The sequence below is a fragment of the Schistocerca gregaria genome, chromosome 3, assembly GCF_023897955.1.
Source record: "Schistocerca gregaria isolate iqSchGreg1 chromosome 3, iqSchGreg1.2, whole genome shotgun sequence".
In the NCBI taxonomy this organism is placed as follows: domain Eukaryota; kingdom Metazoa; phylum Arthropoda; class Insecta; order Orthoptera; family Acrididae; genus Schistocerca; species Schistocerca gregaria.
The window spans coordinates 542,649,809-542,676,789 of NC_064922.1; the positions used below are offsets into that span (position 1 = coordinate 542,649,809).

Sequence of the window (26,981 nt, forward strand, 5' to 3'; positions counted from 1 at the left end):
GGGGTAGTGGACAGGAAGACGGGGTAGTGGACAGGAAGACGGGGTAGTGGACAGGAAGACGGGGTAGTGGACAGGAAGACGGGGTAGTGGACAGGAAGACGGGGTAGTGGACAGGAAGACGGGGTAGTGGACAGGAAGACGGGGTAGTGGACAGGAAGACGGGGTAGTGGACAGGAAGACGGGGTAGTGGACAGGAAGACGGGGTAGTGGACAGGAAGACGGGGTAGTGGACAGGAAGACGGGGTAGTGGACAGGAAGACGGGGTAGTGGACAGGAAGACGGGGTAGTGGACAGGAAGACGGGGTAGTGGACAGGAAGACGGGGTAGTGGACAGGAAGACGGGGTAGTGGACAGGAAGACGGGGTAGTGGACAGGAAGACGGGGTAGTGGACAGGAAGACGGGGTAGTGGACAGGAAGACGGGGTAGTGGACAGGAAGACGGGGTAGTGGACAGGAAGACGGGGTAGTGGACAGGAAGACGGGGTAGTGGACAGGAAGACGGGGTAGTGGACAGGAAGACGGGGTAGTGGACAGGAAGACGGGGTAGTGGACAGGAAGACGGGGTAGTGGACAGGAAGACGGGGTAGTGGACAGGAAGACGGGGTAGTGGACAGGAAGACGGGGTAGTGGACAGGAAGACGGGGTAGTGGACAGGAAGACGGGGTAGTGGACAGGAAGACGGGGTAGTGGACAGGAAGACGGGGTAGTGGACAGGAAGACGGGGTAGTGGACAGGAAGACGGGGTAGTGGACAGGAAGACGGGGTAGTGGACAGGAAGACGGGGTAGTGGACAGGAAGACGGGGTAGTGGACAGGAAGACGGGGTAGTGGACAGGAAGACGGGGTAGTGGACAGGAAGACGGGGTAGTGGACAGGAAGACGGGGTAGTGGACAGGAAGACGGGGTAGTGGACAGGAAGACGGGGTAGTGGACAGGAAGACGGGGTAGTGGACAGGAAGACGGGGTAGTGGACAGGAAGACGGGGTAGTGGACAGGAAGACGGGGTAGTGGACAGGAAGACGGGGTAGTGGACAGGAAGACGGGGTAGTGGACAGGAAGACGGGGTAGTGGACAGGAAGACGGGGTAGTGGACAGGAAGACGGGGTAGTGGACAGGAAGACGGGGTAGTGGACAGGAAGACGGGGTAGTGGACAGGAAGACGGGGTAGTGGACAGGAAGACGGGGTAGTGGACAGGAAGACGGGGTAGTGGACAGGAAGACGGGGTAGTGGACAGGAAGACGGGGTAGTGGACAGGAAGACGGGGTAGTGGACAGGAAGACGGGGTAGTGGACAGGAAGACGGGGTAGTGGACAGGAAGACGGGGTAGTGGACAGGAAGACGGGGTAGTGGACAGGAAGACGGGGTAGTGGACAGGAAGACGGGGTAGTGGACAGGAAGACGGGGTAGTGGACAGGAAGACGGGGTAGTGGACAGGAAGACGGGGTAGTGGACAGGAAGACGGGGTAGTGGACAGGAAGACGGGGTAGTGGACAGGAAGACGGGGTAGTGGACAGGAAGACGGGGTAGTGGACAGGAAGACGGGGTAGTGGACAGGAAGACGGGGTAGTGGACAGGAAGACGGGGTAGTGGACAGGAAGACGGGGTAGTGGACAGGAAGACGGGGTAGTGGACAGGAAGACGGGGTAGTGGACAGGAAGACGGGGTAGTGGACAGGAAGACGGGGTAGTGGACAGGAAGACGGGGTAGTGGACAGGAAGACGGGGGTAGTGGACAGGAAGAGGGGGTAGTGGACAGGAAGAGGGGGTAGTGGACAGGAAGAGGGGGTAGTGGACAGGAAGAGGGGGTAGTGGACAGGAAGAGGGGGTAGTGGACAGGAAGAGGGGGTAGTGGACAGGAAGAGGGGGTAGTGGACAGGAAGAGGGGGTAGTGGACAGGAAGAGGGGGTAGTGGACAGGAAGAGGGGGTAGTGGACAGGAAGAGGGGGTAGTGGACAGGAAGAGGGGGTAGTGGACAGGAAGAGGGGGTAGTGGACAGGAAGAGGGGGTAGTGGACAGGAAGAGGGGGTAGTGGACAGGAAGAGGGGGTAGTGGACAGGAAGAGGGGGTAGTGGACAGGAAGAGGGGGTAGTGGACAGGAAGAGGGGGTAGTGGACAGGAAGAGGGGGTAGTGGACAGGAAGAGGGGGTAGTGGACAGGAAGAGGGGGTAGTGGACAGGAAGAGGGGGTAGTGGACAGGAAGAGGGGGTAGTGGACAGGAAGAGGGGGTAGTGGACAGGAAGAGGGGGTAGTGGACAGGAAGAGGGGGTAGTGGACAGGAAGAGGGGGTAGTGGACAGGAAGAGGGGGTAGTGGACAGGAAGAGGGGGTAGTGGACAGGAAGAGGGGGTAGTGGACAGGAAGAGGGGGTAGTGGACAGGAAGAGGGGGTAGTGGACAGGAAGAGGGGGTAGTGGACAGGAAGAGGGGGTAGTGGACAGGAAGAGGGGGTAGTGGACAGGAAGAGGGGGTAGTGGACAGGAAGAGGGGGTAGTGGACAGGAAGAGGGGGTAGTGGACAGGAAGAGGGGGTAGTGGACAGGAAGAGGGGGTAGTGGACAGGAAGAGGGGGTAGTGGACAGGAAGAGGGGGTAGTGGACAGGAAGAGGGGGTAGTGGACAGGAAGAGGGGGTAGTGGACAGGAAGAGGGGGTAGTGGACAGGAAGACGGGGGTAGTGGACAGGAAGACGGGGTAGTGGACAGGAAGACGGGGTAGTGGACAGGAAGACGGGGTAGTGGACAGGAAGACGGGGTAGTGGACAGGAAGACGGGGTAGTGGACAGGAAGACGGGGTAGTGGACAGGAAGACGGGGTAGTGGACAGGAAGACGGGGTAGTGGACAGGAAGACGGGGTAGTGGACAGGAAGACGGGGTAGTGGACAGGAAGACGGGGTAGTGGACAGGAAGACGGGGTAGTGGACAGGAAGACGGGGTAGTGGACAGGAAGACGGGGTAGTGGACAGGAAGACGGGGTAGTGGACAGGAAGACGGGGTAGTGGACAGGAAGACGGGGTAGTGGACAGGAAGACGGGGTAGTGGACAGGAAGACGGGGTAGTGGACAGGAAGACGGGGTAGTGGACAGGAAGACGGGGTAGTGGACAGGAAGACGGGGTAGTGGACAGGAAGACGGGGTAGTGGACAGGAAGACGGGGTAGTGGACAGGAAGACGGGGTAGTGGACAGGAAGACGGGGTAGTGGACAGGAAGACGGGGTAGTGGACAGGAAGACGGGGTAGTGGACAGGAAGACGGGGTAGTGGACAGGAAGACGGGGTAGTGGACAGGAAGACGGGGTAGTGGACAGGAAGACGGGGTAGTGGACAGGAAGACGGGGTAGTGGACAGGAAGACGGGGTAGTGGACAGGAAGACGGGGTAGTGGACAGGAAGACGGGGTAGTGGACAGGAAGACGGGGTAGTGGACAGGAAGACGGGGTAGTGGACAGGAAGACGGGGTAGTGGACAGGAAGACGGGGTAGTGGACAGGAAGACGGGGTAGTGGACAGGAAGACGGGGTAGTGGACAGGAAGACGGGGTAGTGGACAGGAAGACGGGGTAGTGGACAGGAAGACGGGGTAGTGGACAGGGAGACGGGGTAGTGGACAGGGAGACGGGGTAGTGGACAGGGAGACGGGGTAGTGGACAGGGAGACGGGGTAGTGGACAGGGAGACGGGGTAGTGGACAGGAAGACGGGGTAGTGGACACTACCACACAGGTCGTTATGTGTTCTCCAGTTAATAGATGAGAGAAGTCCTGGGCTACAAATTGATACATCAATGGCCGAGTAACTACCATGGGCCACACTGAAATGTGTGGTTGCCCCAGTATTGAAGAGGCTGCTTTTGGGCACTTCAGCCGCTGGCAGGTGTCAGCTTTCCCACTAACAGAAAACTGGGAAGGGAGTGACCCAAGGGACCCCTTCCTAGCGAGAGGAGTTCAAGAAGACTTCTCTGGCTGAGAAGTGGAGACTGATATCCTTGATGGTTGGGGGTTTTTGCTCCCAATGTAGCTTGTGTGGGAGCAACAGGAAGGGAAGTACCTCCCACCATCAAGGGTCATGTGTAGTTTTCAGGTTCTGAGAGGCTAGAGGAATGTGAGGACTGATGGGGCAACAAATGTTCTCGTTGTGGTAGCGTAAGGAGTGATCGTAGCCACAGGATGTAGCCGCTCAAATTTCCTCTTCAGCATTGGTCAGTCGACCAGGGTCTAATATTCCATGATTTTCCTCTCTTTCTGTAAAACCCCGCAGTCTGACGAGCAAGGCGAATGATGCTCTCCACAGCTGACACAGATAAGAGGCGGGGCATATGGAGTATTGAGATGTGGTGGAGGTCCACTACGTTGGAGGTCCACTACGTTCCACTACGCTGGAAGTAAAGCGGGAAGACATACGGCCGGACTTCAAGCACTTAAAGCACTGCACTGGGGGAGGTTGGCTAGTTGGTTTTGGGGTTTGATGGGGGCTAAACATCGAGGTTATCAGTGCACTGGGGGAAGGATATATGGCTTGTCGCCATAGCAGTAGATCACCACCTGGGCTTCTCGGGAAATGTGTCACCCTCGAAGGCCAAGATGAAGGCACCTGTGGCAACCTGATTATCCCTTGGACCCCATTGGACGCGCCAGACGAAATGAACAACTCGCCGCTCTAAATTGGCGCGCCGTCGTCAGACTGCAAAAGAAGGTGCCTGTGGAATATATTTAAACACTTATGGGGCGTGACTGTAACAGGAACACACCCAACTCATCACAAGCGAGTAATGCCTGTGAATGGGCAGAGGATGCTGTTTTTATCAAGAGTGACCCAGAGAGCATTTCAGACAAGCCTTCCACCTCCCCAAACTTGTCCTCCAAATGCTCCGCAAAAAACTGATTCTTCATGGACATTAAAGATTCCCCATCATCTCTCATGCATATGAAGTACCAGGACGAATAAGCTTCACTGCCATCCTTAGCGGGGCGTTCCTCCCATGGTGTGGCCAGGGAGGGGAACGATTTGGGGTCTTATTTCTTAGCACTGAAGTTAGACTTTGCCCGCTTAGAGGATGGCTATTGCTGGGAGCCCTGATGCCCCAAGGTGATGAACATTTAATCCATGGCGTATGTGGGGAGTGTATGGCGCAGGCATCAGCAGAGCGATCCCTGTCTTGTCCAGGGGCTACATCCAACAGTGTACATGGTGGCGCCACCACAATGTACTGGCTAAGATGCTGGGTATGAGGTGCTACTAAGAAGCCCATGGTCATCGTCGGCGCAGAAAGTTACGCTGCATAGTGTATGGTGGAAAACGCACCTAGGAAGTTGTCCTCGCCCAAGAGATGGAGAATGAACGGGACAGCAATGCTAAGACGAGAAATTGGACTCAAGATCTCAATGAATGATGGACATGATGTACCATGTAAGGCGCCCTTCCTCAATTGGCTCGCTCTTCGGGAAAATTTAGAAAGATGTATGTCAAACCCGACTGGGTACCATCACAAAGGCTCAAAAGTGAGAGACTCCTTTTAGTCACCTCTTACGACAGGCAGGAATATTATGGGCGTATTCTAATCCCCAGACCCGCAGGGGGGGGGGGGGGGGTGACAGGAGTGCAACCCTTCCCCAAATTGCTGCAGATTTCAATGCTGGGCCATCAACAATTGTCAGACTGCAAACCTCTCAACGAAACATCGAGTCGAAAGCCCACTCGTGTACGTTTAATGACTGCACAGGACAAATCTTTACGTCTCGCCTGAGCTCGTGGACACCAATATTGGACTGTTGAGTCGAAACGAGCTGCCTGGTCGGACGTGTCTTGTTTCAAATTGTATGGAGTGGATGGATTTGTACGGGTATGGAGATAACCTCAGGAACCCATGGACCCTATATGTCATCAGGGGACTGTTCAAGCTGCTGGAGGCTCGGTAATGGCGTGAGGTGTGTGAAGCTGAAGTGATATGGGACCCCTGATACCTGTAGAAACGACTGTGACAGGTGACACGTACGTAAGGATCCTGATGATCACCTGCATCTATTCATGTCCACTGTGCATTCCGTGGGACTTGAGCAATTCCAGGAGGGCGATGAGACACCCCACATTTCCAGAATTGTTAGAGAGAGGCTCTAGGAACACTCATCACACTTCCGCTGGCCACCTAACTACCCAGACATGGACATTGAGGGTATCTGGGGTGCCTTTCAAAGTGTTGTTGAGAACAGATCTCCACCTCCTCGTACTCTTACGGATTTATAAACAGCCCTGCATGGTTAATGGTGTCGGTTCCCTCTGGGACTACTTCAGACATTAGTCGAGTCCATGCTATGTCACTTCTACGTGCTCGTTGTAAGCTTACGCGATATTAGGCAGGTGTACCATTTTGGTTCTTCAGTGTAACGTAACTACTGATATACGAGCGAAGCAGCGTGTAACAGCTAGCATTATTACAAAATGCGGCTTAGAACCGCGTGCCGCACCAACACTTGATTCGGGCCGCGTGCGGCGCGCGGGCTGCATTTTCACGGTCACTACGTTAGACTCAACGGAGCCGTGCAGGAGCAGAGAGGCCTCTTACCGAGAGACTTGCGCTGCTGGCGGTAGACGAAGACGAGCGTGAAGCCGGTGGGGGCGGTGAGGGCGGCGGTGACGGCCTGCGGGGCGGGCAGCCGCACGCGGCCGTAGGCGGGACGCAGCCGGTACGCCTCGAGGCCGGGGGCGAGGCCGGCCACCACGCGCACCCCAGGCGTGCCGCCCGACACGTTCAGCAGCCGCAGGATGTCCAGCGCGCCTCCTGCCGGCACAACAGCGAGGATGGCATTGTTTGAACAAAGTCGTAACTTACTCTTTAGGCTATAATCAATAAAATATTAGAAGTGGTACAACTTAGGGGTATCTCGCCTACAAAGGTTGAACTGGCATCTGGAACAGCTGAACTAGGTTTTCACGGTAGTTTAATGTCATGCTCATGAGCTACAGCCTCAGCCGCCATTCATTTAGTTTCATTGCGAGTAATAGAGCCTCAGGTTTTGTGCTGGCATAAGCTGTCGCCAGCACACCGGTCGGCAAAGATGAAGCGCGAAGATCGATTAGTAGGCGCTGGAGCAAGCACGCCTATCACGAGACAGGCCAGAGAGACACCCACTGACAAACGCCCGCTCTATGGCGTGTATTTAGGCCGCCGGCGAACAGAGGGCCTTCCTGAATCATCCAATTTGGCGTCTGTCAGTCTACTCGCAGAGAGGGTTTAGTTCAAAAAATGATTCAAATGGCTCTGAGCACTATGGGACTTAACAGCTATGCTCATCAGTCCCCTATAACTTAGGACTACTTAAACCTAACTAACCTAAGGACATCACACAACACCCAATCATCACAAGGCAGAGAAACTGGGTTTAGTTCATAACAGGCAACGACAGTACATAGCAACCAGATTAATGACTATAACGGGACTAGTTCATCTCAACCAGAATTGTACTTTACTAGATTAAGAAACTGAAGTTTGTAATAGCAAGATTGCCGATATTGACATTACATCAGTCTGTAAGAGGAGTATTACTGATGAGCTTTGATCACAAAACATGGACTCTATTCAAGTTAATTAAATGTATCTAGTTAATGTAAATAAAGAACCGTATTCATACACGTGTGCACTTCTGTTGTAGAAAGAGGATACTGGCCAACCATAACAATATCCTCCCCCTTGCTTCCTTGCAGTAAGAGTCGACAGGTTTATAACTAACCCGCTGTTACTTTTTATGTTTAAACTTTCTGTTGACTCCATTTATGATCTATATACATGTAGGCTGAACCATGTTGCGCAAAGCTAACCAGGGAAACCCACGAAAATAGCATTTTAGATAAATTTTTCAATCAAGAGCTTGAACCGGGGCATTTAAGGTTCATTATTTACTAGAATCCTGACCCGGCTTAAGACGAGTAGCATCTATGGCCTATCGACTTGCCTGCCATTTTGTAATGTGTATTAAACTGGGGATCTAGAAACGACGGAGAGTCTTTGTCCTGCCATAGCCCCAAAATAGGCCACAGCAGTCCACCCACCCCACCGCTGCCACACACACAACCCAGGGTTATTGTGCAGTTCGATCCCCAGTGGAAAGACCCTAAGCCATAATGAATTTATTAAAGTTTCTAAAAACACTAATGAATTTATTTTTAAAAGCGAAAATCCAACAATAACATTAACTGAGAAGACTAAATTTCAATAACAAATAAGATCACTTCCTTTAAGAATATTAAATGAAGCAAAAAAACATTTATATTACAGACAGCAAAACATATGATCAAATGATTATGCCACAAATATTAACAACCTGCTACTGCAAGTAATTATCAAAACGGGATTGCCTTCGAAGTAGCCAGAATGACTAACATATGTGGTTCAAATTTATGATGATAGAGGCGGTGGCAGAGGCAACGTCAGTAACAACAATTCCTCCTCCTCCTCTACCAAGATGGGACGGTGGTTTCGGCTACCACAGTCATCTTTAACTAGATCACAGTAAACAAGAAATACCATCGCCTATCTTGTAATAGAGAGAGAACTCGTTAATTATTTAGTAAAAATTAAACATACCACAAATTCAGAAATTCTTCTGTAGTTCTTTTTTCGTAGATACAAACAATATAGTAAACAGATTGAGCTATACAACAGTTAACTGTAGACATGCCTCAGAAATAAGGCAGCCAGATTCAGCAGTTTGATTTTACTATAAAGCACAATTTGTTCAAAAATGTTCAAATGTCTGTGAAATCGTATGAGACTTAACTGCTAAGGTCATCAGTCCCTAAGCTTACACACTACTTAACCAAAACTATCCTAAGGAGAAACACACACACCCATGCCCGAGGGTGGACTCGAACCTCCGCCGGGACCAGCCGCACAACACACTCTGTAAACCAGAAGAATTACATCTGCAATATATATCCTTAGATTCTAAAATCTGTGTGGAACAGTGACAGCCACAAGCTCACACACACTGACAGCACTGAACTGAAGTAGTGCCAGGTAGTACCTTCATACACCTAACAACGGACAACCAGGATAAAGAGTCAAAATAGCGACCACACGACATAAAGTGACGTGCGCACTAATCGGATTCTCACCGTGATCTCTCGAAACATCCAGCACCATTCACAAACGGTTGCTTAGAAAGCGCCAAGAGGAGGATGTAACGAAGATTACTCGTAGTCGGAAACACACGGGTGCCATCCAGCAGACGCCACCGCGTCCAGTGCGTGCAAATGTCAGACTGGACTCCAACCCGGCACCACAATGGACACAAAGTGCTTGCAGCTTCTATAGCAGAGGACACACCGAATACTATGCGTCCTGCCGAAGTAGCCTTCACAGAGCAATGTTCACGGTTGCGACCAACGCTCGGCCTCACCAAATTCGTAGTGAACAAAGGCACCACTCTTGCCAACGAGCCACGGCAGACACCGCCTCGCTTGCTCTCCTCGCCGCCCACGTCACACACTCCACTTCTCCAGGTCGCCGCAGCCGTTAACTGCCTCTCCTCCGACCTGCCCTCTACCGCAGACAGTAGCGCTCTTGCGGCCAGAGGGATTCCAAACCCGCAGGAATTACGCGAAATTAAGCGCGGGCGCGCGGCACACAAATTAGTAAGCTACGTAGAGACTTCAGAGAGCATTAATAGAGCGCACGTGTTGAGTTTCCTGCAGGGATTGTCTGCTCCGACATTTGAAGCAGGTGCATCAGAGAGGGCTGAAATGGCGCACCAGCTGGAAACGTAAGTTGAAGTATGCGGGACTTAACGATACCAACGGTGCTTGTGGACAAAACGTCTGAACTGCATAAAGATTCATCGTGAAATTCTGGTGGTGTATGCACCAAATCCACCGTCGCGTCCAGCCATAGTGAAATGGTGCCCACAATCTGAACAAGGGCGCAAAGACATAGGCGATGCTGATCCAAAACTATGACTATTGACACCGCCCACAGACTACAACGGCCACGTAATGGAGGAAAAAGAGCTACGGGAAAAACATACTGCCTAAAAAAGTTAGTACACCTGGAAAGACGTCAGTTTTGATCTTATGACAGCATATTCCACCTGGAGGATAGTAGATGTACTGATAAAGGTTTCAACGTCATGTGCCAACAGACAGCGTAGTGGCGTAACTATGACAGCACCGTCTCAGACAATCCTTTTATAGGGTATGTACGCAGCCACGAAGCTCAGTGTGGTGCAGACATCTAAAGCAAACAGGCAGTCTTGCCATGGAGAACCTACTCGTGCTTACCACAGCCAACTGAACAAACTCGAAAAGCATCATAATGTGGCCTTCAGAGTGGCAGGATGATTACTCTGTAATTCACATTCAAGTGCTTGGCAGAGGGTTCATCGAACCACAATCATTCTATCTCTCTACCATTCCACTGCCGAACAGCGCGCGGGAAAAACGAACACCTAAACCCTTCTGTTCGAGCTCTGATTTCTCTTCTTTTATTTTGATGATCATTTCTACCTATGTAGGTTGGGCTCAACAAAATATTTTCGCATTCGGAAGAGAAAGTTGGTGACTGAAATTTCGTAAATAGATCCCGCCGCGACGAAAAAGGTCTTTGCTTTAATGACTTCCATCCCAACTCGCGTATCATATCTGCCACACTCTCTCCCCTATTACGTGATAATACAAAACGAGCTGCCCTTTTTTGCACCCTTTCGATGTCCTCCGTCAATCCCACCTGGTAAGGATCCCACACCGCGCAGCAATATTCTAACAGAGGACGAACGAGTGTAGTGTAAGCTGTCTCTTTAGTGGACTTGTTGCATCTTCTAAGTGTCCTGCCAATGAAACGCAACCTTTGGCTCGCTTTCCCCACAATATTATCTATGTGGTCTTCCGAACTGAAGTTGTTCGTAATTTTAACACCCAGGTACTTAGTTGAATTGACAGCCTTGAAAATTGTACTATTTATCGAGTAATGTAATTCCAACGGATTTCTTTTGGAACTCATGTGGATCACCTCACACTTTTCGTTATTTAGCGTCAACTGCCACCTGACACACAATACAGCAATCTTTTATATATCGCTTTGCAGCTGATACTGGTCTTCGCATGACCTTACTAGACGGTAAATTACAGCATCATCTGCGAACAACCTAAGAACTGCTCAGATTGTCACCCAGGTCATTTACATAGGCCAGGAACAGCAGAGGTCCTAGGACGCTTCCCTGGGGAACACTTGATATCACTTCAGTTTTACTCGATGATTTGCCGTCTATTACTACGGACTGCGACCTTCCTGACAGGATATCACGAATCCAGTCGCACAACTGAGATGATACCCAATAGGCCCGCAGCTTGATTAGAAGTCGCTTGGGAGGAACGGTGTCAAAAGCTTTCCGGAATTATAGAAATACGGAATCAACTTGAGATCCCCTATCGATAGCGGCCATTACTTCGTGCGAATAAAGAGCTAGCTGCGTTGCACAAGAACGATGTTTTCTGAAACCATGCTGATTACGTATCAAGAGATCGTTCCCTTCGAAGTGATTCATAATGTTTGAATACAGTATAAGCTCCAAAACCCTATTGCAAACCGACGTCAATGACATAGGTCTGTAGTTCGATGGATTACTCCTACGACCCTTCTTAAACACTGGTGCGACCTGAACAATTTTCCAATCTGTAGGTTCAGATCTATCGGTGAGCGAGCGGTTGTATATGATTGCTAAGTAGGGAGCTATTTTATCAGCGTAATCTGAAAGTAACCTAATCGGTATACAATCCGGACCTGAAGACTTGCCGTATCAAGAGATTTGAGCTGCTTCGCAACCCATAAGGTATAACACAATATGCTGTAGCAGTAAACAACGCGAAAAGAAGTGAACAGCCTTTACGTAAAAAGACAATACGATGGGCAGTTGGGAGAGAGCAAAAGACTTTCTTCTTAAAAAAGTAAAGAAAATAAAACCTCTTTTAGAGCACGTACCATTGGACGCAATAAAAATCCCAGATTTTATTAACTGGAAACTAATAGCTATTTTCTGCTGTAAATAATCGACTGTGTGTATTCAGAACCAACATTTTGTGTGTGTATGAGTGTGTCCAGAAAATTAAGTCTGTCGAAAAATGGTACTTTTTAATACTCAAGCATACCGTAATATATCGCGTCTAGATTTTGTGATTTGCGATGTTAGTGATCTTTGCTCTCAGTTTCTTAAAATCTCTAGGACCTATGCATGCGCAATGTAAAACTTCCTCGCTTTTCTCTTTCACCCGCTGAATTACGAGAAACGTGTTATATTATATTACGTGGTCATTTTGTAGTTGCCATTCTGCTGTTGTAAGTTGGAGGACTGACATCTAAAAGTACGTGTATCATCTCACGAGAAATTAACTATAAGAATTATCATTCGTTTCAAAAAAAATTATCTTATCATTGTGAGTGGAAACTAAAACCATCAACCATAAAATTATTTTGAATTATATGAGCATAATAATAAGCAGTGAAAGTCTTGTAATATGTAACGTGTTTTTTCTATCTTACTGAGATGGCAATTTGAAGAGACACTTAACACCCATTTTCTTCTGGCAAACTTTAGAGCCTGCAACTTTGTGATTTATTTCCAACAGTATAGAGGGTGAAACATCCTGGCAGCTTAGAACTGTGTGCCGAACCGAGACTCGAACAGCTGAGCTATCCAAGCACGATTCACGCTCCGTCCTGACAGCTTTACTTCTGCCAGTATCTCGTCTCCTACCTTCCAAACTTCACAGAAGCTCTTCGGCGAACGTTGGGTAGCGTGGGTAGCTCATATGGTAGAGCACTTGCGAAAGGCGAAGGTCCCGACTTCGAGTCTCGGTCCGGCACACAGTTTTAATCTGCCAGTGAGTTTCATATCAGCGCACACTCCGCTGCAGCGTGAAAATCTCATTCCATTATAGACGGTGTTTGAAAAAGAATGACCCGATTTCAAAACTTATTTACTGATAAAAACGAACTACAGATAACGGATGACTCCCAAAATACAAAATCTTGAGTTTTAGCGACGCTATTGCAAATGCTCTGTGTGACCAACAGCAGCACGAACAGCACTGTAATAGACTATTGGTAAATTCGTCGTAGTTTTGAACACTGCATTTTCTTTCACAGAAGTTATGCTGGCTGTAATTCTGCTCTTCACTTTTTCTATGTCACGAAGTAATAGGCAGACGGACACGCACTCCTTCGCACATCCCCACAAGAAAAAAATCGCATGGTGTCATGTCTTCCAATCTTGGAGACCAAGAATGGCGGGCACTGTCTCGGGGTCCCGTGTGCCCTGTCCAGCGTTGACGCAATGTGCCATTGATGAACTGACTTACGTTGTTATGCCAGTGTGGTGGAGCTCCGTCCTTTTGGTAAGTGACGTCACAGGAGTGGTCCCGAAGTTGTGGAAAAAGTAAATACTGCAGCATTTGAAGTTAGGTCAAAGCTGGATAGGGCGCACGGGACAGAGGGATAATCCCTTGCATTCTTGGTCTCCAAAATCGGCAGGCGTGACCCCAAGCGATTTTTTTTTTCTTGTGAGAATGTTTGGAGGAAACTGTTCATCTCTCCTTTATCTTTTGTCGTAGACGAAGTGAAAAACAGAACAACAGCCGACATAACTTCCTTAACAGCATATATTAAGTGTGAAGTTTATGACGAGTTTAGCTATTGCCTAGATGTTGTTCGTGCTGTAGGTGATGGAAACACAGAGCATTTGTAGTAGCACAGCTAAAAACTCAAGATTTAGAGAGTATTTTGTAATTTATCTCAAGTTTGTAGTAGGTTTTTATCAATGAAAATGGAATTTTGAAATCACTTCGTCCTCTGTGGAACCACCTGTATTTTATTGCGACTTACAACTGGAGTTGTATGCCCAATTGCTGTAAGTCGTCAGACAGGACAATCAAATATGTCGTTTATTCTGCTTTTGAATACATTGCGCATTATAACTGTCGCCCTATGACAGGACTGACTTTAATAGATTATACGTTACAATCGTCAGTAGCAGGACCACTTGTCTTTGAGGCCCCGAAGGCGTGGCTTCCTCGGAAGTATTGTGAGCGATGCGTTTCTACTTTCATTTTAATTTCCTCCACTGCTATCTGCGACTAACACACTTTTAGCATATTCCTTTAATGCTGTATCACGCGTGCCCTTACTTCTGATGTCAAAAAGACACGGCTTCAGTTCGTATTGTTCAGATGAATTACGACGAGTTCTTTGCATTAAGTTCTCATGTACCTAAACTTCTCGAGATCACTTTGTGAGCGCCGCCACGGGAGCTGTTATGTGCACAATTGCGGACGTCTTTATCGACTGAGTGAACCGTCTCATTGGCAGCAGTCGCCTAACACCGTATGCGCTCTCACGTACTGCTGGTACTCACTTGTTTTTGGTTCCATGCAACATGCAATACGAACACTCCCTTGCAGTTCAGACTCAACACATCGCTCTTAATGAAGCAAAAATCAACAGCTGTAAAGATAATTTGCGGAGTAACAAAAGTAAATGTCAGAGGACCGTAACTGTTTACAGTGCATATAAGTGATCAAGCAGAAAGGGTCGGACGCTCTTTAAGAAAATTCACAGATGATGCAGCTGCCTATCAGCAAGTAGCAACGCCAAAAGACAGCATGAGTTAGCAGTATGACCTACAGATGACTGATGGATGTTGCAGGGACAGCCAGGTGACCCTGAACGTAAATAAATGTGACAGTGCGCATACAGAGGAAAAAAAATCTGCTAATGTACATAAACACTATTGATGAAGTGCTGGATACAGTATCCACCTTAAAATATCTAACTATACAGAGCGACTGTTAAGTGGAATGGGTACACGAAACTCTTAGTAGGGAAAGCATATAGCAGACTCGAGATTCGTAGACAGAATCGTGCTCTGAGCACTATGGGACTTAACATCTGAGGTCATCAGTCCCCTACTACTTAGAACAACTTAAACCTAACTAAGCTAAGGACATAACACACATCCATGCCCGAGGCACGATTCGAACCTGCGACCGTAGCGGTCACGCGGTTCCAGACTGAAGCGCATAGAACCGCACGGCCACAGCGGCCGGCATAAGGTACTTGTTCAACCGATTCTGGACTATTTTTCGCCAATATGGGACCCTCACCAGGTACAGCTGATAAAGGAGAGAACGAAGATCCAACGGAGAGCGGCGTGTTTCGTCAAGGGATCGTTTAGCTCGGGCTTGAGCGTTACAGAGATCCTCAACGAACTCCAGTAGCAGACGTTACACGAGAGGAGTCGTCCACGACGGAAACACTTGCTATTGAAAGCTCGACTTTCCGGGAATAGTTGGACAACATATTACTTTCTCCCACATACATGTCACGAAATGACCAAAACAAGAAAATTCACCATTGTAGTATTGGAGGGAAGAGCGGTGGGTAAAAATTGTAGTAGGAGACCACGAGATGAATACAGTAAGCAGATTGAGAACGCTGCAAACTGCAGTAGTTATTCAGAGATGAGGAGATTTGCACATTATAGAGCAGCACGGAGAGCTGTATCAAAAAGTCTTCGGACTGACGACCACCACAATAAAACAGATGCTTACTGACAATCATTCTTCCAACGTGCCATTCGAGAGTGGAGCAGGATAGGAGGGATCAGTTAGTGGTACCCGAGGTACCTTCCGCCGCACATCGTTAGCAGTCTTGTTGAGTATGGTGTCATCATCGTCGTCGTCCAATGCGGCAACTGCTGCAATTCTATTCCTCCACAGAATAGGCATATCTACTTAACTTACGGATGTGTGTAAGGTGGCTGAAAGGACGAATCCTGGCATAAGACATGCCTCCACATAAACACCAATGAATTGTCGGAGGAAGGTGGACTCTTAACAGACGGAGTTTTCTAGCTTGCCGCTTCACCACCACGTGTGCGAGCTGCGTTCTCGTTTCGTAACGTTGACTGCGGTGGATGCAATATTCCTCCACACTAAGCGGTCGACAGAACATTCTTCCAACGTTTTTGTGTTTACGCCACACATCCTCGTGACGTGTTTTAGCTGATCCTTAAAGCGCTTGAGAGGAGCTCCATAAGGTTTACTGCCAGATGTAGACGTAGACGGAAGAAGCAAGTTTAGGCAACCAACGCGACACCGCGAGCTCTAGTTATGCAGTACAAGAGACGTGTAAATAGCTACTAACGCAATACAGCGTGACTTAGGGTGAATATGAACACTCCAGCCGCGAGACAGTGCAGGTTTTTCCGTGTCAGTTTGTAATTCGGGAAACCATAGTAGTGGCACTGGCGCGGATGCAGACACGTGGCTGCCGGGGCAAACCGTCGTGCAGTGGCCGCGGTCGGCCGGATGCGCCTCTCGCGGGATCCACCCCGTCCCGTGCCACCCCCACCGATCTGCGGAATCCCCAGGTCCCTCTATCCGCACCTGTCCGATTTATCCCCCTGCGAGCCAACCCCAGCTCTGTGGTCGCTTTGCCTCCTGCTCGCTGCTGCCCGCAGAGGGGCCGGTTCGCACAGCACACCCTCAACCTCTGATCCGTCGCATCACACACACACACACACACACACACACACACACACACACACACACACACAACCCATTCTGTATTTTCTTCCATCTGCCTTCACTAGAGGCGTTGTTCATCGTACGAACGTATTACACTACTGGCCATTAAAATTGCTACATCAAGCAGAAATGGAGATGATAAACGGGTATTCATTGGACAAATACATTATACTAGAACTGACATGTGATTACATTTTCACGCAATTTTGGTGCATAGATCCTGAGAAATCAGTACCCAGAACAACCACCTCTGGCCGTAACAACGGTCTTGATACGCCTGGGCATTGAGTCAAAAAGAGCTCGGATGGCGTGTACAGGTACAGCTGCCCATGCAGCTTCAACAGGATACCACAGTTCATCAAGAGTAGTGACTGGCGTATTGTGAAGAACCAGTTGCTCGGCCACCATTGACCAGACGTTTTCAATTGGTGAGACATCTGGAGAATGTGCTGGCCAGGGCACCAGTCGAACATTTTATGTACCCAGAAAGGCCCGTACAGGACCTGCAACATGCGGTCGTGCATTATCCTGCTGAAATGTAGGGCTTCGCAGGGATCGAATAAGGGGTAGAGCCAGGGGTCTTAACACATCTGAAATGTAACATCCACTCCTCAAAGTGTAGTCAATGCGAGACGTGTAACCAATGGCACCCCACACCATCACGCCGGGTGATACGCTATTGTGGCGATGACGATTACACGCTTCCAATGTGCGTTCACCGCGATGTCGCCAAACACGTATGCGACCATCACGATGCTGTAAACAGAACCTGGATTCATCTCAAAAATGATATTTTGTCATTCGTGCACCCAGGTTCGTCGTTGAGGACACCATCGCAAGCGCTCCTGTCTGTGATCCAGCGTCAAGGTTAACCGCAGCCATGGTCTCCGCTCTGATAGTCCATGCTGCTGCAAACGTCGTCTAACTGTTCGTGCAGATGGTTGTTGTCTTGCAAACGTCCCCATCTGTTGCCCAGGTAGCGAGACGTGGCTGCACGATCCGTTACAGCCATGCAGATAAGATGCCTGTCATCTCGACTGCTAGTAATACGAGGCGGTTGGGACCCAGCACGCGTTCCTGAACCCAATGATTCAATACTCTGCTGACAGTCATCGGATCTCGACCGAGGCGAGCAGCAATGCCGCGATACGATAAACCGCAATCTCGATAGGCTACAATCCGACCTCTATCCAATTCGGAAACGTGATGCTACGCATTTCTCCTCCTTACACGAGGCACAACAACGTTTCACCAGGCAACGCCGGTCAACTGCTGTTGATGTATGAGAAATGGGCTGGAAGCTTTCCTCATGTCAGCACGTTGTAGGTGTCGCCACCGGCGCCATCCTTCTGTGAATGCTCTGAAAAGCTCATCATCTGCATCAGACAGCATCTTCTTCCTGTTAAATTTCGCGTCTGTAGCACGTCATCTTCGTCGTGTAGCAATTTTAATGGCCAGTAGTGTACTTAAGCCGACGTCCTCACACACAGCGGCGGAGCGGGGTTTGATTGTTAATTGTCGTTCGTTCAAAAATGGTACAAATGGTTCTCAGCGCTATGGGACTTAACATCCGAGGTCATCAGTCTCCTTAGAACTACTTAAACCTAACTAACCTACGGACATCACACACAACCACGCCCGAGGCAGGATTCGAACCTGCCACCGTACCAGTTCCAGACTGATGCGCCTAGAGCCGCTCGGTGACAGCGGCCGGCTTCGTCGTTCGTCGTCCTGTTCAAATTTGAAGTCCACTACCTCAGAACGGCGTCTGATCGATGTCCCTTCACTCGCTAACGTAGATACATACAAGACGATTTAAAAGCAGCGGTGATAAAAAAAAGCACCACTTAATACCTATAATTATTGAGGCCGCAGAACTTTAGTTATGAAAGGAAGTTCTGTAGTGAAACTGTCACTCAATTTTATCGGCCCGTAAAGAAATGGATTAGCTTCTGGATAATAATGTACGAAATTTCTACACAATAATGTTTATTTTGTCCTTGATAACCAAAGAAAGGGTACTATTCAGTCCACATTTAAACTATTGTTTATTACCTTACAGTTCATGATTAACACACATTTCACACGCACAGCAGCCAGAAATCTGTCCAAACCCGACCCAAATTAAATACCGTTTCACAGTCAATTTCACCACTGAAGAGTTATTACATTCGGTCCTTCTTGTGGATTTCTAAAAGAGAAACCGCTCGCCAAAAATGTTTAGGGGTTGAATACTGAAACATGCCACGCAGGTACTATGAAGGCCAAATTTACACACGTGACTATCTGTCCAACAGATTTAGTCAAAACCTCGCTAAGCAGTCCTCAACAACTACTATCGACTTAGCTCACCAGTAACTGAAACACTATGTAATTCTTCATCTTGCACATTTTTACCGGCACTAGTAACATGATCGTCCGCGTTCAAAGCTAGCGAGCGACTTCTCTCTTCCAGCCGCCCTCCCAGTATATCTATCAGGTAATGGGCGGGAACTGTCAATTCTGATTGGCTGACCATACTGACTGCCAGTCAGAATACTCGTTCGTGACCATACTCTCACCAAAGCTGGTCTGCACCAATCCTTATACACAGACGCATTTACGTCAATCTGACATGAAAATATTAAAGTAACGTTTAATAAAGGAAAACGAAAAGACAATAATTCTGGAAATATTCTTTAGATGCAGATTTTACTCTAGCAGACTTTCTGGCTGATCTGTTACGATAGCAATCACACCTAGACATAGGTTATCAGAGAAGTGGGTAAATCCCCAAGGATCATTTTCCCACGACAGGCTTGTGCAACTCTTGCAGGTTACTTAAGACGGAATATAATTCAACATATGTCCCACGTACACACACTCAAGACGCGCTCCTGCCGTCTCTGCGGAAGGAGCTGTCAGCCAGTGAAGGCCGGTGCAACGGTAGCTATTGGGGTTTAGGCCTCGCTGACCGCTCTGCTCTACAGAGAGCTCCCTTTCGAAGCGCCAGTAGCGCTCGGTGGATCGGCGGAAGGTTGAGCTTGCTCCCTTTCGTCGAAAAGTCGCGTAGCTCGCGGAGAAGCTCACAGTAACTCGTAACCTCGGTTGCAAACCTAGCGAGACTATCTCGTTCTGTGCTAGGGTTGATCAGTGCCAGGGGCCCGTTCACGTCGGACCACCCCGCGTACTGTAGGCCACTTCTCTTCTCCGCACCTCCTTTAGGTGCCGCGCCACTGCACCAACGGCGCACGCTAGGTCGTAGGACACTCCCCCCTCTTCTGTAGGACCTACTTATAGCCTTTTCTTGTCAGAAGAAGCATAATTGTCGTGCCCACCCAAACCAAATAAAGCTCCTCTAAACACGAAGATGGCAAGATTCCGCCGGTGTTTCCCCCGCCCTAACCCACAGCAAGGCTGCAGCTAAAGAGGCGCTGGAGTCGGCTGTTCCAGTCGACGTCAGCGTCCCGCTTGCCGCCATTGAGTATGTGTTGGCCGACAAGGACCGGCAGATCGCTGCGCAAGCGCAGGAACTGCTGAGCCAGCGTCGATTGATAACCGACCTCTGCGGCCCAAGTGATTCCCCCACGCGCACAAGCACACTGCACATAACCTTACATTCACCTGCAACTGGTGACTTGTACCACTATCCCACTGCGGCAGCTGACTCCAGCGGCGGAGCCAACAGCTGCAGATGCGGACACAGAACAACACTACACTGGTCCCTGGCAGGTGGAGGGCCCACGCCGCTAACAGAAAAACACCACGCAAACAAGCGAGCAACCACACTCGCAAGGTAGCCGAAAGGCGCTGCTACCTACACCAACACAACAATCACGACCCGACCTGCGGTCAGCAACACCACACAAGAACCAACCGCAGCTACGCCCGCACAGCAGAAGACTGGTTTTCCCCCAGTCGTAATACAGAACTACGGGGACCTCAGCGTCCTCAACACAACATTTGCGGAAAGACACTCACCTTGCACTCTACACACGAAGTACTCTGGGGATAGGGTCTCACTGTACGTATCTACTAGCACTGAATATAAAGATCTTATCTTCCTCAAAGAAAAGGGGATCGAACATTATACGTACAGGACCGCAGAAGAACGGACACAGCAGTACGTGGTAAAGGAAGTGGATCCCAGTACCCCCAAACGACACAGTACAAGTGGCGCTCAATTTCCTAGGTTTCGAGTGCAAAAGTGCATCCAGGATGACAGGCTTCCGCTCTCAACCACCGTCTACCACACTACCTGGTCGAGATGGCCGACACGGCCGCCTCCGGCGGCCTTCTGCAGATAAGAAGCCTCCTGCGGATGGACGTAAGGGTAGAAATATACGAACCGCCACAGGTCCCGCAACAATGTAACAATTGCCAGCGGTTCGGTCATTCGGCCCACCGCTGCGGCCTGGCACCCCGTTGCCGCGGATGCGCTGGCAAACACGCATCCAGCGTATGTACTCTCATCCAAGAAAACATACACCGTTGGGCCAACTGTGGCCAAGGCCAAGCGGCCAATTACAGGGGCTGCAACGTATACAGAGAGGCGCAGAGGCGGAAAAATCAACAGTCAAAGCCACCCAACGTCATAACACGTTCACGGCCCGCACCTAACCCTGTAAGGAACGGAGTGTCGTTCGCCATGGCTTCACGCCCTGGAGGAGCGGAGCAGGCCGCGGAACTTCTGCGCTCAGCACACGCACCTAAAATAACCGCTGCGACAACAACAAAGTCGTCTCAGCCAACACACGAAACTGCAACCACACCGGTACCAACACCAGCCCCCAAAAACAACACAACCCCGCCCCCTGAAGCCACTGCCTGCGAACCTACACATGACACACACACACACACACACACACACACACACACACACACAGAACCTAAACACCAGAGAAGGCGTAGGCGTACACGTGCAAACAGGAACGGGAACACGTGCACCAGTGCACCACAACAAAATACCCAGCGACAACAAAACGATGACACACAGACACACAGTCAGGAAGCCAGCAACTCCAGCACACACACACACACACACACACACACACACCACACACACACACACACACACACACACACACTACACCACCCCCCACCACGTCTCACACACAGGCACCTCAAAATGTTCCACATAACAGCAACACAAGCGCCAGCCCACACATAACGCCAACACCCGCACCAGCGGCCGCCTACACCACAACTGAGCCACAAGCCGACACACACAACACCAACAAAACATTTGAGGGTTTATTGGGACCACTCAGATCTTTAACAAGATCACGGCGGCCGTCGCCACACTCTTCACACAGCTCACGTCTGCTCAACCTGGGCTGTACTGAGCCGCCATAAAAACAGCGTTCACCACACTGTTTACACCCATACATGGATAACACGCCACACCCCTCCCCCAACGCAAACAACCGAACACTAACACAGATCCTGTTCCGGAATGCAGACGGGATCAACAACGAAAGGGCGGAATTTGCCGCGCTCATGGAGCGTAAGGGTATCCTTATCGCACTATTGAGCGAAACTAAGCTCAAACCACGCAACCAACTAAGCTTCACCGACTACTGCGTCTATCGCACCGACCGACCGGACGGCTCAGGTCATGGTGGAACAGCACTCATCATACACAAAGACATAGAACACACAAACCTAGTACTCCCTGAACTTGAAAAAACTAGAGGCAACCGCCGTCAGGGTCAAGTTCAACGGAGCCTACACTACACTGGTGTCAGTATACAACAGGCCTAAAAACATTATAACACGCGACATCAGCGCAATACTCAACATATCACTGCGCGTAATAGCCGCTGGAGATCTTAACGCAAAACACCCGGACTGGAACTCACGAATACGAAACTCCAACGGCAAGAAACTATACGAACACGCACTAGGACGAAACTACAACACACTAGCGCCGACCGAACCGACGCACATTCCCTACCGGAGGGGACACAGGCCAGACGTGTTAGACATGGCCCTCATCAAGGGCATAACAACGACACTCAAAGTTGCTGTTGAAAACGATCTGCCCTCAAATCAGCAACCCATTTTACTGTACATTGAAGAAACACTGCAGCACATGGAACAACGCAGGATGTTAGACTACAGGCGCACGAATTGGACCCAGTTCAAGGAAACGCTTGACAGCCGCATCCTACCCACCCACGCGGTTAACGAGACAGCCCAAATTGACGAGGCAGTTTAAACCCTCACCGGCACCGTCCAGGACGCAATAGCCGAAACCATACCAATACGCACGCCACAACAACACAGTGCAGCCCTGCCCCAGGAAATCCTGGGCCTAATCTCAATGAGGAACCGCCTCAGGAGACATTGGCAGCATACCAGGCGCCAGCACTTCAGACAGCACATTAACAGGCTCCAGGGTATAATCCGGGGAAAAATACAAACATTCAAAACACAACAGTGGGACCAGAAACTTGAAGGGCTGGACAACACGCGACCTGGTGTGTGGCAGCTAGCCCGACACTTCACCAGGGAGAAACTGTACACCCCCACGCTACAAGGGCCCGACGGACCAGCATATTCTGCGGAAGAAAAAGCGGAACTGATGGCCCTCACACTCGCAGCGTCATTCACACCGAACCTGGATCCCTCAGACCCAGCGTTCACACTTGCTACGGACCAGGAGGTCACACTCATCTTGGCCCAACCAGCGCGCAACAACATCCGACAAGCTAGTACAGCAGAGATCAAATGGGCCATCATGCATACCACCGCTAGGAAGGCCCCTGGTCACGATGGCATTCAAAACCGTGTCCTCCAAGAGTTCACGGACAAAGCTGTAGAATACTTAACACACATCACGAATGCCATACTCAAGCACCAACACTTCCCCGCCTTTTGGAAGACGGCCAAGGTCCTGATGTTCAGGAAGCCGGGGAAAGACCACTCCCTCCCACAAAATTACCGACCCATCAGTCTGCTGAGCGCGCTCAGCAAGATCGTTGAGAAGGTAATACTTAAACGACTTACCAGGCACTGCATCACAAATGACACCCTGAGACCGGAGCAATTCGGTTTCAGGAATCACCACTCAACAACACAACAACTCCTCCGCGTCGTTGAATACATAACACACGGATACAACACAAATAAGGCAACTGGGGCGGTGTTCCTGGACATCGAAAAGGCTTTCAATAGTCTATGGCAAACTTAGTGACGCAGGGTTCCCCGACGGGCTCGTAAGTCTCATACACTCACATCTCACGGACAGGAGTTTCAACACCGACGTGCAGGGCAAACAATCGACACGACATGGTATACAGGCAGGAGTACCCCAAGGAAGTATCCTAGGGCCCTTACTGTTTAACCTCTACATTAACGACCTCCCAGCTACACGTAACACGACGGTAGCAATCTACGCGGATGACACTGCCATCCTCGCGCAAGATTGGAAGCCGCCTAACATTAACTCACGACTACAGACTGCACTCAGAACGGCGGAGCCTTGGCTGGTGAAATGGCGTGTTAGAGTAAACGTCGACAAGTGCGAGGCCGTTCTGTTCACTAGAAGACCGAAGCAACTGCGCAAACACCAGCACCGCAACCCAATAACACTACACACACGCCTAATACGTTTCCGCGAGAATGTCAAATACCTCGGTGTCTGGCTGGACAGGAAACTACTCTGGGGGGGGGGACCACATCCAACACGCGACCAACAAAGCTAACGCGAGGCTCAAACAACTCTACCCTATGCTTAACAGGAGTAGCACACTGAACAGGAGGGTGTCTAGGTCCATGTACATGACACTTATTAGACCCCTGATGACGTACGCAGCCCCTGTCTGGGGGATACGCTGCGCCAACACGCCTGCAGCTCATACAGAACAAAGTACTCAAAATCATAAGCAACGCTCCGCGCTACACACGCATCGCGGACCTTCACCGGGAATACCGGCTAGATACTATCTTGCAGGTATTCCAAAAACTCTCCACCCGACTGTACAATAACACGAGAGACTCGCGCAACCCGTTTATCCTTTCTCTGGGTAACTACGACCACAACCATAGATGGAAGCATAACAGACCAAAGACATTACTGGCTAGGAACTAAACATCTATGGTCCATAGAACGCTAACACGACAGTACTGGCGAGCCCCTGCAACACAATTATTACTGGGAACCCAGATGAGCAACCAGCCGAAAATCAGGCAACCGCAGGGAAACCGAACTGTACACAGCACGCAAACCAGCCACACACATCCCCTACACCGTCTGTGAGCCGATCTATGACCGATCGCCCACTAATCTACAACGACCTTGAACTGTTGCAGGGATGCAGCAACCGCAGCAAGCGCCGCTATAAGCTCCAACAACGACAAAGGTAATGATGCACGATACCTCGAACTAACACAACCACACCTTGCATGCACTGCCGCAGATAGCAAGCAGCTACTGCCCTTACTACCCGCCCTACTGTCGCAGAGATTTTTTCCCTTGGCTCTTGCCTTGGCACTTTTTTTTCTCTGCCCCTGCAACCGCTACCTTTCAATCGTTTTCGACCACTTCTATCTCCTGATGGACCATGTTAATGAGTAATCTTACCCAGACGCATGGACAACATCACAGCTAGCAACCTGTGACGCCTGATTCAAAAAACTAACATGTTTACGGAGGTGACAGTAGAACTTTTGGTTTGGTCACCACGTTGGTGTAGGCGTGGAGGGGCCCCATCCTAATAAGTACACACACTCATTTACTCACAGGCTCACATAACAATATTAGACACAAATAATAATTGTCTGATTTTTATATTACGAAAATGAATAATAATTAAAGTTTTAATATGAAAATCTCAGTTAATTCTGCACACTCAGAGTTCTGTTTATGTTTTCAAATGATACCAGAAGATGAGCTATTATAGTTCGTAACTGAATTCCCTAAGTGACGGTTTTTGGTTTTTTACGTATTTTTCTTTACCTCCGAAACTATGATAGTTACAATATTGAGATTTTGTGTACACTCTTCTCCTGCATAACAAAAGGTAGTGCATCGATTTTGGAAATGACTGAATAATATTTAAGTTCTTGTAAGTGGTGAATGTAGGCGTTCAGTAAGAGACACTGAATAGCTTTCCCACGGCAGGCAGTGACAGATGCACATGTGTCTCCCGGATAGGCCGCTAGATGTCAGCCCCCGAAGTTACACGGAGCAAGCTATCCTAAAACCAACGTACGCTCGGAAGAAGTTGCGACGCTACAACAGGACGAGGCAGCTAACGCTCACGTGAACGCGGACGAGATATCATATGTCACGAGAGATGGCGCACTTGGAACGAGTTGGTTGACGTTATTTGCGTTCTCCAGCGACCTTCGTCGGCTTTACATGGCTTGCGAATCACACAATTTTATTTACGAAAGCGAACGCGCGTGAAATAGCTTCGTTAACCGTGATAGGGATTGTCGAAAAAACAGCGGAAAGTACTGCGTTTGTCCATGGCTCGAATAGCGACTTGATGGTGAAGGCACAATTTGTAACACTGTACAACGGCCTGAGATACGTACTAATAGAGGCTACCAGGTAACTCAGTTGCATTTTCATCCCTTTTCGGTTTTGAATTGAAAGTAGTTAAGGTATGGCGTCTAATGCCGATTTGCGAATGCATAATATCCGTATGCGTCGGTTGCAGTGACTACCAATACACTGAAATAATGCACTTCATTGATTGGCAACTCCATGGCGTGTTGTGTGCACCACGGCCGAGCAGCCGATAGAATTGGAAGGAAAATCAGCATTGGCCGTATTTTGTTGTTTTGTCAGCAAAATTGATTTTCGGTCACTTAGTGACTATCCTCAGTGCTGTAATGTACAATTAAAATTGGTAGGCACTAGTATCAAGCTATAACCACAAGCTTAGAGCTATCACATAAACTCGCTGTAAGTTTGTGGTTATAGCTTTATACCAGTGCCTACCAATTTTAATTGTATATTACAGCAGTCTGTTTGTTGTACGATCTGAGAGCCAGGCAAGCCTCTTGGAGTTTCTAAAAGAACCTGTGAATAAAGTACAGCTACGAAAAATGATTACTGTTAAAATTGTAAAATGCCTCCAACCCTTTTCGACTGCGGAAGATAGAGGTTTTCCTGAAGTTACATTTACTCGAGACCATTTACACAATTTTACTACGTCACCTGAAACAAAGCGATATTTTCTGAGTAACCGTTTACCTGGTGTTCAGTTCATGTCGACGTACTATAACCCGCCACTTCATTTAAACAAATCATGCCAAAACGACACTTTTGTGATAGCTCTTCAATATGTCTGGGACTATTAAAAGCATTTGTTCGTCGCACTTATAATGATGGACGATTTCTTGCAAATCAATTTACTCCAAGAAACTATTTGCTATAATTTGTGTGTGTTCTCGATATTCTATCTGCGGAATGTTAAAAGACATTAAAAATCTCGCG

At 49.2% G+C, this 26,981-nt stretch overlaps 1 protein-coding gene across 2 annotated transcripts in view; it reads right to left on the minus strand.

Moving 5' to 3' along the window:
• Window positions 1–26,981, minus strand: part of LOC126354118 (uncharacterized) — a 515,275-nt gene that overhangs the window by 150,167 nt on the left and 338,127 nt on the right. For both annotated transcript variants that reach the window (XM_050003514.1, XM_050003513.1), the window contains one exon: window positions 6,543–6,758. In XM_050003514.1, the coding sequence (XP_049859471.1) occupies window positions 6,543–6,758 (216 nt within the window). The remainder of the gene's footprint in view (window positions 1–6,542; window positions 6,759–26,981) is intronic.